At 48.2% G+C, this 12,806-nt stretch overlaps 1 protein-coding gene and 1 non-coding gene across 8 annotated transcripts in view; both read left to right on the forward strand.

Annotated features, from left to right (window-relative positions):
- The window catches only part of NAP1L4 (nucleosome assembly protein 1 like 4), a 49,639-nt gene that overhangs the window by 23,479 nt on the left and 13,354 nt on the right, over positions 1 to 12,806 (forward strand). For all 7 annotated transcript variants that reach the window (XM_057726049.1, XM_057726050.1, XM_057726052.1 and 4 more), the window contains 5 exons: positions 1,725 to 1,866; positions 2,096 to 2,182; positions 3,992 to 4,123; positions 8,285 to 8,356; positions 12,441 to 12,580. In XM_057726049.1, the coding sequence (XP_057582032.1) occupies positions 1,725 to 1,866; positions 2,096 to 2,182; positions 3,992 to 4,123; positions 8,285 to 8,356; positions 12,441 to 12,580 (573 nt within the window). The remainder of the gene's footprint in view (positions 1 to 1,724; positions 1,867 to 2,095; positions 2,183 to 3,991; positions 4,124 to 8,284; positions 8,357 to 12,440; positions 12,581 to 12,806) is intronic.
- On the forward strand, positions 9,026 to 9,152 carry LOC130850627 (small nucleolar RNA SNORA54). Its single transcript, XR_009052987.1, has one exon. It is a non-coding gene; the product is annotated as a small nucleolar RNA SNORA54 (small nucleolar RNA).

Below are 12,806 nucleotides of genomic sequence, written 5' to 3' on the forward strand. Positions count from 1 at the left end.
GGTTCTGGATCAGTTTCTGTAGTTGGCAGCCTTTGGTGAAGGACTGTTGTCTAAACTGAGGTTGCCGTGGGTGTGATTATCCCAGGACAGGGGCCTTTGTGGTTCAGGGCTGTTCCAGGACAGGTGACCCTCCATATCCCCAGGTTCCCTGGATTCTGCAGATGCCACCAACCTCCGATCAAAAACATTGGGGGGTGGGGGGGGGGAGTTTTTTCAGAAAGTTCCAAAAAGCAAAATTGAATGCGCTGCACGCCAGCAGCTGTTTACGTAGCATTACATTGTGTTAGGCGTAGGCATGAAGCGATCCAGAGATGACACACAGTGCACGGGAGGCTGTGCGTAGGGTCTGTGCAAACACCACGCCGTTTTACACAAGGGCCTTGAGCATCCCTGGACCGTGATATCTACCAGGTTCTGGAACCAGTCCACCTTGACGGCTGCAGTTTCTAAACAGCGCTGTGCTTGGGAGCTGCCTGGTACTGTATGCTGGTGGCCTAATGCCAGCACTGCCCTTGAGGAGTCAGCCCAGGTGGAGGAAGACTCAGAGGGCAGGACCCAGGCCCACCAAGGGGGATTGTGTGGGTCTTTGGGGGGCCCAGGAGTCTTTTTTTTTTTTTTTTTTTTGATTAATTAGTTTGGTTGCATGGGCTCTTAGTTGCGGCATGTGGTTCTGTGACCAGGGATCGAACCTGGGCCCCCTGCCTTGGGAGCTCAGAGTCCTAACCACTGCGCCACCGGAGACATCCCCAGGAGTCTACTCCTTGTTCCAGATTGTGACTAAGAGCTTCAGGTTAAACAAATGGTTTTGATGGGTTTAAGATGCTTTTTCCCTTCTGATTTATAGAAGTAAGGCACGCAGACTAAAATGTTTTCAGAAGGTGAAAAATTTCAAAGGGCTGAGGAGCTCGCTGCTCTCTGACTCTGGACTGGAGCGCGTGCCTTGTCTCCCGTCCCGGCTCTGCCCCTTGCCGTGTTGGCAGGAGCCCTGCTCTGGCGCTGAGTGTTCCTTGAGGACGTGGTTGTGCGCTGGCCCTGTCCTAATCCTGCTCATCTTGTCACTGTCCCTGGTCTTTCACTTTTACCAAAAACACAGCAGCAGTCACTCCCCCACGTAAACATTTGGTTATTTCCTTAGGATAAATTCTTAGAAGTAGATGCAAAGAATATTTTCAAGGTTCGTGTTTGCCTTTAGGAAAGATGAGTCAGTTAGAGGGCCTCTGCCCTCAACCTCATCAAACCTGGAAATTTTTTAAATTTTCTTTTCTTTTTTACTTAAAAAACTTTCTTGGCCACACCTCGAGGCTTGTGGGACCTTAGCTTCCCGACCAGGGATTGAACCCAGGCCCTTAGCAGTGTAAGCGCCGAGTCCTAACTGCTGGACTGCCAGGGAAGTCTCCCCTGGGAATTTTTTTTAAATTGCCAATTGGTAATGAAAAGATAGCAGTTCTTTTAAATTTACATTCTTTTGGGTATTTTGTGAGATTGGACCTTTCTTCCATGTTCGAGTATTTGTAATTTTTGTGAATTACCTTTTCAGCTTCCTCCTCCCCCACCACCCTACTTTTGGTGGTAGTGGGGTGGTATTTGTCCTTAATGATTTTTAGGAGCTCTTTTTCATGGTAAGGATGTTTATTCTATGTTAACGTTAATTTATTTTAGTAAAAAGTAAGCATGCCGCCTTATTTTGCAGGCATATGGATTTTTTTTTTTATCCTGTCATTTAGTTTACCTAAAGCAGTAAAAAGAAGAATCAATGCGTTGAAGCAACTTCAGGTGAAATGTGCTCACATAGAAGCCAAGTTCTATGAAGAAGTTCATGACCTGGAAAGAAAGTATGCAGCGTTATACCAGCCTCTCTTTGACAAGGTAGGAAGCTCTGTTAGGAAACTTAGTGTGTTTCAAATATTTCTTTAGGCAAAACATGCAGATGTACCCAGTGAATCTTTGAATGTTATTCTTTAAGCCCCAAAACTTAGAATCTTAAAATGTTATAAAAACATCGGCCTTTTCATGCACATTATTTACAAGTTCACTGTCTTTAACCCTTGAGTTTCTGAATAACCGAACGTAACCCTAAGCTCGTGTTTTCGCTTAGAGAAGGGAGTTCATCACTGGTGATGTTGAGCCAACAGACGCAGAGTCCGAGTGGCACAGCGAGAACGAAGAGGAGGACAAGTTGGCTGTAAGTTTTTTTAATGAGTGCCACTTGTGTTCTGTTTTAATGCTGTTAGAAATAGGACGGGGCTTCCCTGGTGGTGCGGTGGTTAAGATTCTGCCTGTCAATGCAGGGGACATGGGTTCGAGCCCTGGGCCGGGAAGATCCCATATGCCTCGGAGCAACTAAGCCTTTGTGCCACAACTACTGAGCCCACATGCCACAACTACTGAAGCCCAAGTGCCTAGGCCCTGTGCTCTGCAACAAGAGAAGCCACCACAATGAGAAACCCACACACCGCAGCAAAGTATAGCCCCTGCTCACCACAACTAGAGAAAGCCCATGTGCAGCAGTGAAGACCCAATGCAGCCAAAAATAAAAAAGTAAATAAATTAAAAACAAACAAACAAAACAAAACAAAAATTAAAAAAAAGAAAGAAAGAAATAGGACGGTTTTGGGTGGTGATCTAGTGGTCAGGATTTGGCACTCTCACCGCCATGGCCCAGGTTAAATCCCTGGTCTGGGGAATTGAGATCCCACAAGCCGTGCAGCATGGCCAGTGGGGGAATTAAAAAAAGAAGAAATTTGATGGTTTTCTTTTACAAAGAAAAGCGCTCCTAACAGTAGGTGTGGCTTCAGCCTTAAGTGGGGTGTTTAGATTTCTTTATGACGATGAAGCCAGGCAACTTGGTTCTGTCGGTTAATGTGGTGAACCAGACAGAGTCCCCCTTCTCAGCCATCTGCAGCACCTCTGCCTAGTAGTACAGTGAGATAAGGGGTCAGGGGAGCAGAGATTAAAACATCAGAAAAAGTTCTGATGGAGAGAAAGCAAAGACCCACAAGGGGAGAGCACACCTGTGCATAGAAGGGCAGGTACTAGAGGGTGGGGCTGTGGTAGGCAGAGCGTGCTGGAAACATCTGTGCCATCCTGCTCAGAGACCAGCAGGGACAGTGAAGTAGCCCCAGTGCATCTCACCACTTTACACTGGTAGATGGTCCTTTTGGTGATGTGCCCTGTCCATCACCTGTTCGCAGCCTTTTTCTGGTGACAGGTACCATTCCAGTGCCACAGAAAGTCCCAGCCAGACAAGGTGAACTTTGTTGGCCTGATTTTACATTTGGGAGTAGCTTTTCTATCCTATAGTATAAACCTTAAGGGATTTTTTTTTTTTTTTTTTTAAGTGTAAGTTTTGGTAGCCATGTATCTTTTTGGTCTTCTAAAAACACGTAGACTCTGGTGCAGTTGAAGCCATGTCTGTGGATCAGTTAGTTGTGAGTCAGCTCTTCCTTGTGCGAAGAGACTCTGCCCTGTTACCTTAGACGGCCACTTGGGATCATTTCCTCCTGAGAATCACACGTCAGGGCCGTGATGTTAGAAAAGACTCCCCTCCTTGTGGCCACGTCACCCTTCTCCTCAGCACCCTGATGTTTGCATGTGCCTTTGTCCCGACATCTCCGTATGGTTGGCCATGCACTTTCTCGTTGCTGGAGACCCTGGAGTGCACTTCTGGTGGTGCTTTTCCTGAGGTGGCCGTTAGACCGGCGCTGGACAGCCTTTCCCCAGTTGGGGACATTGTACACACTCTCAGCTCTTTTCCTCTTGATGTGAAACTACATCATGGAGTTACATCTGCATGGCTGCCTTAAATGCTTTGTTCCTCAGAGATACTGGAAACTGTGATGAGCACAGTGGTCTTAGAGATGCACAAAGAACAAGGGTTTTTGATAGAAGTTTACGTGCGATTCTGAAAGTATAGTCTGTATTAAGCCATTGAATTATTTGTAAACTTGTTTTTCCATGATAAGTATTCTATTTTTCCTTTTTATTTTTCTAGGGAGACATAAAAAATAAGGCAGTCATAGCAGAAAAAGAAGCAGCAGCAGCAGAAGAGCCAAACCCAAAAGGAATTCCGGAGTTCTGGTTTACCATCTTCAGAAACGTAGACATGCTAAGTGAATTAGTCCAGGTAGGCACATAGGCACAGTCCCGCCTCCTAGAGGGATTATTTAGTTGTGAGCTCTCAACAGCATGTTTAGCAGTTGCTGTTGTGGGTGGAAAGGCGCCTTTTGTGATCACGAATCAAAGGAGTCAGGGTCCCCGGGGGGGCGCAGCTGTTGCTGGAGCCCCGTGTGTCCTTGTGCTGCGGGCCTCCCGGGAAGGCCTGCCGCTCGGAACCTCAGCTGAGCTCGGGCTTGCTTTATCTCCTGTAAACTGCATGTTGCCTCACCTGAGGGAGCATGTGAACAGATTCCAGAAGCTTCTCTGCCTTGCATTGATGTAGGAGAGTGAGAGTGTGAGGACGAGGGGCCAGAGTGGAAGAGGTGATCCTGAGCGGTGCAGTGTGCGTGCGTATGTACATGTGTAGCCGTGCACACATTCACATACAGGTGCACGCTTGCTGGCACATAGCCTTCTGGTTTATTGATTTTTGACATTCGAAATGGGCCTGTTGTGCAGCCATGCTAGTTGTGCAAATATATAACAAGTTACTAATATTTTCTCATCATTTTCCTTGAAGAAGTTTTTTCTTTTTTTCTAATGGGAATGGCCAAGCTTTCTGTCTTTGTCTTGCCTTGTCACGCTTTCTGTCATGAAATGGTGAACCAGTTAAAAGGTGACGTGTGACTTTCCCTGAGCTGAGTTATGGTAGAATTTTCCACAGAGCAGGTCATCTCTGCATTCAGACTTTTCCAGGTGGGTTGGCACAGTGCTGTTCTATCAGGGAGCACAGCCGCGGGGGGCATGCAGATGGCTTGCTCTGCTGCAGTTTGCGGGGGTCTCACAGCTGTGGCGGTCATGGTTTCGGAAACTTGCCACGCTGCTGCCTCTGCTACCTGCCGTGTCCAGTGCTCATCCATCAGCCAGAACTGAAGGAAGGGTGGAGGGGATGTGTTTCTTATTCTTCTCCTAGACTGGGGGAACATTTAAAATATAAGACTTAGAATAACCTGTGTTTTCTTGTCTTACATGAAAAGGTGCGGTTTAAGGATACTAGACCGTTGGGAATCCTGGCGGTCCAGTGGTTAGGGCTTGGCGCTTTTACTGCCAGGGCCCAGGTTCAGTCCTCGGTCGGGGCACTAAGATCCCATAAGCTGAGCAGCGTGGCCCCAAAGAAAGAGAAAGAAAGAATAAAAGAATGCCGTGAGCCAGGAATTTATTGAGAAAATTGAGTAATATATGCTAGAACCAGATTCTCACCCTGACTGTACGTTAGAGTCACCTGGGCAACTTTTAAAACTAAATAGCAAAATAGAGTTACCATGTGACCCAGCAATCCCACTGCTGGGCGTATACCCAGAGAACACCATAATTCAAAAAGGCACACGCATTCCAGTGTTCATTGCAGCACTATTTACAATAGCCAAGACATGGAAGCAGCCTAAATGTCCATCAACAGATGAATGCATAAGGACGATGTGGTACATATTTACAATGGAATATTACTCAGCTGTAAAAAGAAATGAAATTGGGACAATTGTTGTGACATGGATGGACCTAGAGACTGTCATACAGAGTGAAGTGAGAAAGAGAAAAACAAATATCGTATATTAACACAAACATATGGAATCTAGAAAAGTGGTACAAATCAGCCGGTTTGCAAGGCAGAAATAGAGAGACAGATGTAGAGAACAAACATGGACACCAAGAGGGGAAAGCAGGGAGGGTTGTGGGGGAATGAGTTGGGAGATTGGGATTGCCATATATACATTATTAATAAGAAAAAAAATATCAAATTGTACACAAAAACAAAAAAACTAAATAGCATCATTGCCTCCCCACCCTCAGGTCAGCAAGAGTTTGAGGTGTTTCTCACGTGATTCTGATGTATCTCCAAGGTTGAAAATCCCCCCTCCCCTGCTGCGGGCGGAGCAGACGGGGATAGTATATGGTATACCCGTCTCTTGGGCCTCCGTGGACCTGCAGGCTCTGCGTCAGTAGGTCTGGGCGGGGCCTGAGGATCTTCAGGTCTGACATGTCCCCAGCTGGTGCCCGTGCTGCACTGTGCATGGTGGCAGGGACGTGTGAGGCAGGTGACCTGATGGGGTGACCTGGCTCCTGGTGTTGCACAGCCAGCTAGTTAAGTGACCCGGGGATGGCGCTGCTGCTTCATCCCTGGCTTGCCCTTGGTTTGGGGGGTAGTGGTACAGTCAGCTGTATTTTAATCAGGTGTCTCTTCCATTCTCCCCAACACCTCTGTCTTAGTGTCAGAGTGTTTGAGCCACAGAGTGTCTTGCTGCTTTTTGTCTTACAGCTGTAGAAAGATGTGTTGTCATTTTCCAAGTACTCATTTACTGTGCAGAGAGTGATGAAGTGTGGTTTGGGCTGTTTGTAACCTGAAGCAGGTAATGGTAGTAGGTTCCATTTTGGTCAAACATTAAATCCCAAAGGTAGGCTTGGCTCTAGGTCCTTGGGTTCTCTTGGTGGTAGCCAAGATATGTCCAAAAGTAGAGTTTTGAAACTTGTAGGGAGCAGCTTTAAATCAGTCCCTGAGTTGCTTCCACTGTTGGCCTCTAGTTTTGAGACTCTTAATTTAGGGCATTCCATTCTGGTCTGGGCCATAGAAAGTTCTGGGCCCTCAAGATACACGGCTGATTGAGGAAATTAAGAACATAATGGTTATTTCATGAATATGGGAAAATGCCGTTGAGCACTGCTAGTTTGACTGTGATGAGTTTGAAGTTCCCAGTGCTGAGTATTTGGAAAACATGCTAGTGTACATTCACCTTGGCGATTGTAGAACCAGGCATTTGTGCCAAATCAGTGATTGACATAATCCTGGAGCCAAGTGTTTTCTGGTTCTAGAGTTTAGGATTTGACATCTTGTACTGATGTGGCTCTTGGGGCTTACTTTTTGTCTAGAGACTTGCAAGGTGCCTTTGCTATTGCTGTTTTTTGTTTTGTTCTATACAGGCAGACCTCAGAGACGTAGGGGGTTTGGTTTGAGACCCCCGCAATAAAGTGAATGTAACATTAAAGTGAGTCATGTGAATGTTTTGGTTTCCCAGTACATAATAAAAGTTAGGTTTACTCTATACTGTAATCTATTAAGTGTGTGATAGCATTAGGTCTAAAAAATGTACATACCTTAAATTAAAACACTTCATTGCTAAAAAGTGCTAACCATCATCTGACAACGCAGGGTTGCAACAAACCTTCAATTTGCAAAAAAAAAAAAAAAACCACGAAAATATGTGTGAAGCACAGTGATGTAAAGCCTGTTAAATGCGGTCTGCCTGTGATGCAGAGAGAATTTTAAAATTGGGGGAGTTGGTAGTTATCAGGCTCTACACAATCTCAGGAAACCCTTTAGGTCCAGTCCCAGACTTCTGGGGTGAAGAAGTGGCTGTTGTACGAAGAAAGCACCTGTCATTAGTGTGTGGTCACTGGGTTTCAGGTTTTGTGATTTTTTTTTCTGAGTTTTTCTCAGCTGGCCTTTCTCAAGTGACAGGCCCTGGTGAGCCTCTGTGTTTGCGTAAGATGACTTGTAAAGGCCTAGAGCTGTCGTTAGAAGCTCGTCTGTAGTGCCTCCTGTTAGGTCTCAGACCCGCTTTGTGAGTGTTCCTGACTGCGAGTGACGGCGTGTGTTGGAGTTTGGGTATTGATTGCCACACGCCCTATGGCGGGAGGGGTGATTGGCTGCCAAGGTCAGTAGCTCGTGTAGGCGTTTATTTTTTTTTTTAAGAACTTTTATTGAGATATAACTGACGTAGAATAAACTGCATATATTTAAAGTGTACAATTTGATATTTTTTTCTTGTTAGTAATGATTCTGTTTCTTCGGAGACGCTGAGGACCAGCGGTCTTGATTGGTGGCATTTCTGACCCCGTCTATACTGGCAGCTGGTGGTAGTGTGAAAGCAGTCAGGGCATTGAGCACGGTGCCCTTCTGGCTTGGCGTTGGTGGTCACCAGTGCTCCATACCAGACAGAGACGGCACCTGATTGCTGCCACCCTGACTGGTAGTGAGCAAACAGATTTGGGTGGCTTCCTGGGAGTGACAAGGACAGAATTCCAACAGGGCTAGTGATCCAGTGTCCGGGAGTAGATGCAGCAGGGACTCGATGAGGACGCGTGTATTGTCTTTAAGAGCCCACCAGAACTTTCTTTCTCTCCTCTTTGCGGTCAGGAGTATGATGAGCCAATCCTGAAACACCTGCAGGACATCAAGGTGAAATTTTCAGACCCTGGACAGCCTATGGTGAGTACTGACTGTTGGAGCCCCTGGCTGCTGTCGGAAAGGGTCAGGCCACTGAGGGTAAAGGGCTTGGAGCCAGGCAGGAAACGCACACGCGGCCCGTCCCTCACGAGTCGGGTCACAGGAGGGTGGCGCATATTCTCATGGGGCCTCTCTGGGCGCACCTGGCGGTGTGCGGGTAGCTCAGGCCACCTGCTGCTCGGTGGCAGGTGCAGGCGGCAGACACAGGATGGGCCTCCTCGGCCGTGGTGTCCGCTGGACCACGCTGTGGTTTCTGAGCTAGCTTGCTGTGGTTTCTGAGCAGCTTGCTTCCTCTGTCAGATGGGGTGTTGTCATCCTTCTCCTGAGTGTCTCCCGGGTTCATGAGGAGGAATGTATATAAAACACGTTGCAGAGGCTGCTTCACATGTATTCAGATATAAACAGCTCTTTCACAGAAATCCAAGATACTAGTGGAGAAAGCGTACTAGGTCTTACCTTTAAGAGTAACTGCTGGTAGATGAGACTGAAGAAATGTTTCCCTGCTCTTCGATTTGTCCTGAAACACATCTTTGCAGGGTGCTTGCTCTCGTGGGCTGCCTGCCGGTTAGTGAGGGGAGGTTGAGCTAAGCCAACTTGTCCTTTTCTCTGAAGCAGCCTTGAGACCGTACTGCTTGAGCTGGGGTCCTCGGGGAGCACTGTTCGTGACCTGCTGGTCTGCCCGTGGCTGGCGGGTTCCATTCCAGTGCCACAGCAATTCCAGCGCCACGTGACTGCCTGCCTGCCTGGTGGCTGTCGGTTTCAGGTCTTGGAGACACGGTGCCTGCGGGCCCTGGGGCTGGAGCTGGGGCCTGGCCTCTTCCACCTTCCCCACCGCAGAGTAGTGTGTGTGGGCTCCCCTCTCCCTCGTCCTGTGGGTGACGTCTGCTGGGGGCAGGGGCGGGGGCACACACACCTGTATCTGTCCCTTTCCTGGTCTGCTTTTCTCTGGAGGTGGGGTGTTCAGACATCCCTCTGCAGCGGGGGCATGCAGGCCACTCTGGTAGCTGAGGGTGCCCCTCCTTTCCTGCCGCACCTGGGTTATCTTGTTGCTTTCTTCCCCAGAAGCGCTCCTCACCTGTGCCGGGCTTGGCCATAGCACCCGCTGGAGGCCTCCTGTGGCCGTGCACTGGTTTGCTGTGATGGGTGTGAATTCTCTTTCCCTGTGTAGTGTGCCTGTGTGTGTGCGTGCATGCACGTGTGCACACCTGTTTGATGATCCCCTTGGTCCGTTTCCTTTCTTTCTCAGCCCGTCTGTCTAACGTTTTCCTCCGTCTCTTGCATGGCTCACAGGCTAGAGACCTAGCTGTGTAGCCTCTAAGCCATTGTGCAAGTCCTCTGTGCTTATAGAAGAAACTTAGAAAGTGCAGAGACGTGCACTCCATCTTCCAGAGATCGCTATCAGCAGCTTAATGCATTTCCCCATAGTGTGCCCTTTATAAACTTATTATGAGATATATAAAGAAAATAAAAGGAAACCACCTCGCTTCAGAGTGAAACACAGCCGAGGGTTTGCCCCTCCTGTGGCCACTCTCCAGGGTCACTGTGCTCGCACCTCAGCACAGTGAAATCCAGTGTGGCCAGTGTCGCACTGCCCTCTGCACCTCATGCAGGCTCTGCCGGGTGGGAAGTAGTTGTTGCATCTGTTAGCTGTAAAAAGAGTCAACATCCCCAAAAGGCACACTGTCGCCGCCACCCCTTTATAAATTGTTGCGTTCTGTTCCGCTTACTTGAACCCCAAGCTTTTGTTTAAATTTCTGATGATTTCCTCAGTTTAGATTCCTTTTAGTGTCATTATTGGGTCAAAGGAGACAAATGTTCATAAGGCCCAGTGGTGGTTCATCTTACATTCCTGATGATGCTAGGAGTATCTTTCTACACTTTTTTTTGGTAATAGTAACATTTTTTGGTCTCTCTCTGTTTTGAAATGATGTCAAGTTTAGGGCAGCGCTGCAGCAGCAGCACAGAGGATTCCCATGTGTCGCCGGCTTGCACTTGTCTGCTTGTCGCGTGGGCAGCGTTGCCTGGGGACCACCTCCCCCCTTCTTGACATGAGTGTCGGCAAAGACAGTAGCAACTTACTTTGCTGGGCAGGAAAGATGAAATTTTACACTTAATTGCGAGTGTGGCTGGGCGTTTGTCATACGCTCATGGCTGACGCGGCTGTAGGGGGTGTGAGTGAGGTTGCCTCTTCCTTGGGCCCATTTCTGTTAAACACTTTCTTTAAATCATCCCCAGGTGGGTGTGACTTGTTCTTGAATAAACAGGGGCCTGGAGAAAGAAGGGAAAGTAGGAGAATATGGAGAAAGGAAGTAGCACCCTTGGTTTGGAGAAATAGCAGAGGAAGGAAATGGGGTGAGAAAGGAAAATCAGTAGTTCATCCATACAGAAGTAGGGAGTAATGAAGGACGGAATGGAACGGTGCCATCGGTAGCCCAGCCCAGCCCCCCAGGTGGCCGGTCCACGCCTGTGGTCACGGTCCAAAGCAGTTCTCGAGTAATAGCAGTCTCTCCACTGACTGAAGGCCAGGGTAAAGATTGGACTTATGAGGGCCGGGGTTGGGGTCGGGGTCAGGGTCAGGAGGGCCGTGGAGAGTCCTCCGACCATCTGATTCCCCGTAGCGGCCTTCCTGTCCTCGCTGCACGTCGGTGCTGCCAGACGGGTGCCTTGGGCTTGTTGACCTCCCTTCCCCTCCAGCCCACAGCACACTGGCAGTGGAGACGTGGCCAGACCCGCCTGCCTCTCTTCTGGACACTGATGGAACTGCCCCTATCCTCTGGCCGCCTGTGTCTGTACTTCCCAAGCCCTTGTGGCCCTTCTCTTCCTCATCCCACTCTTGGGAGAGTTCTTGTTTCACTTCCCCATGTGGAAGTGGTTTCTTTTTAGTCTTCCTAATTTTTTTCCCAGTTGATTGTTGTACCATTATAATAAAAATGGAAATAGCTAACATTTAGCAAATACTGCCTGTAAACCTGGGCCTGTTCCAGGTGCTTCCATAGATTAATCCTCAAGTGACTCATGGAGAGAGAATGTTGTTTATTCCACTTTATAGGTGAGGAAACAAAAGCACAGGGACGTTGAATGGCTTCCCAGCATCACACAGCACTGACGGCAGAGACTGTCCAGACCCAGAGCTGGTGCTTTAGACTCTGTCATTTACTTACCCCAGGTTGTCTTACAAGCTGGGCTGAGGTGAATACCTTTGCACATGCTGCTGCATCCATCCAGGTATCTTTCTCGAGTTGGACACATTCCTCAAAACAGAATTATTGAGTCCCAGAATGTTTTCTATTTTGTTAATTTTTTTATATTGTCACATTGCCCTTCACAAAAGCCCTTTACAGATACAAGTACACCTGGCTTTCCAAAACACCTGCCAGTACTGGGTGTTCTTTGGACATTTTGCCCAGAAAGGGGGCATCTGATTTTATTTTTCATTTATTTTGTGACTGTGCACATGGGTATCTTTTTTGTTGACTTTGATGTCTTGCTGCTGCTTTGTCCGTTTCTCCTCTGCTCGCCTCTAGATTTGAAGAGCGCCTGGTGAGTGAAGGGTGAACCTGTCTCTGGTGTGGTGTGAAAAGGCCCAGTCAGTGCTTCGTGTCCCTCCCCACGTAGGGTCTTGGCGCCTTCACTGTGCGGCAGGGGACGAGATGCTCTGCCCGAGAGGGGGAGGGGGCTGGGCTACTGCTGCCGCCTTCTCCCTCCAGACCCCCACCCTGCTGCCCTCGGGGAAGGGCAGGCAGGGCAGCAGGGAGACCACTCTTCAGGATAGCTTGTCCTCTCCGGGAGGGGAGGCAGTAGGGCCCATGAACCCGCTTGGGCACTAAGGGGAACGGGTATCTCCCCACCTGCCACTGTGTTTTAACTTTGTGCTGGTGGTTTTGCACTAAAGAAGTTCTTGTTATGGGGCCACACCTGTTGAGCTGTCAGTCTTGGTTTCTGCCCGAGGTGTCATGCTTAGGCAGGAGCTGGGTTCCAGTAAGTATTGTGTGGTTCACAAAGTCTGTTGCTAGTTATTTGTAGATTTTAAGTGGTACTTACCTCGAGTTTTTGGGTTTTTTTTTAGTCTTTTGTATTAGAGTTCCACTTTGAACCCAACGACTACTTTACCAATTCAGTCCTGACGAAAACGTACAAGATGAAGTCAGAGCCAGACAAGGGCGATCCCTTTTCCTTTGAAGGTCCTGAAATAGTTGACTGTGACGGGTAAGGAAATGCCATTTCAACTTCTTTTTCTGAAACAAAAGCAGGAGATGGTTTTACAACTTTACAAGTAAGGTGGAAGTTAGGAGTAAAGCAAAAAGCCTTTCATCTGCTTAAAAGCCCAATAGACAAAGATTGAAATGGAAGTCTCTCCATTGGGGGACATGATGGCCAGTGCTGGGAAATGAATCGTGTGGTTACGTGGGCCAGGGTTTGGTGTAGTGGCCCG

This window comes from Hippopotamus amphibius, chromosome 3 (genome assembly GCF_030028045.1).
Source record: "Hippopotamus amphibius kiboko isolate mHipAmp2 chromosome 3, mHipAmp2.hap2, whole genome shotgun sequence".
NCBI lineage: Eukaryota > Metazoa > Chordata > Mammalia > Artiodactyla > Hippopotamidae > Hippopotamus > Hippopotamus amphibius.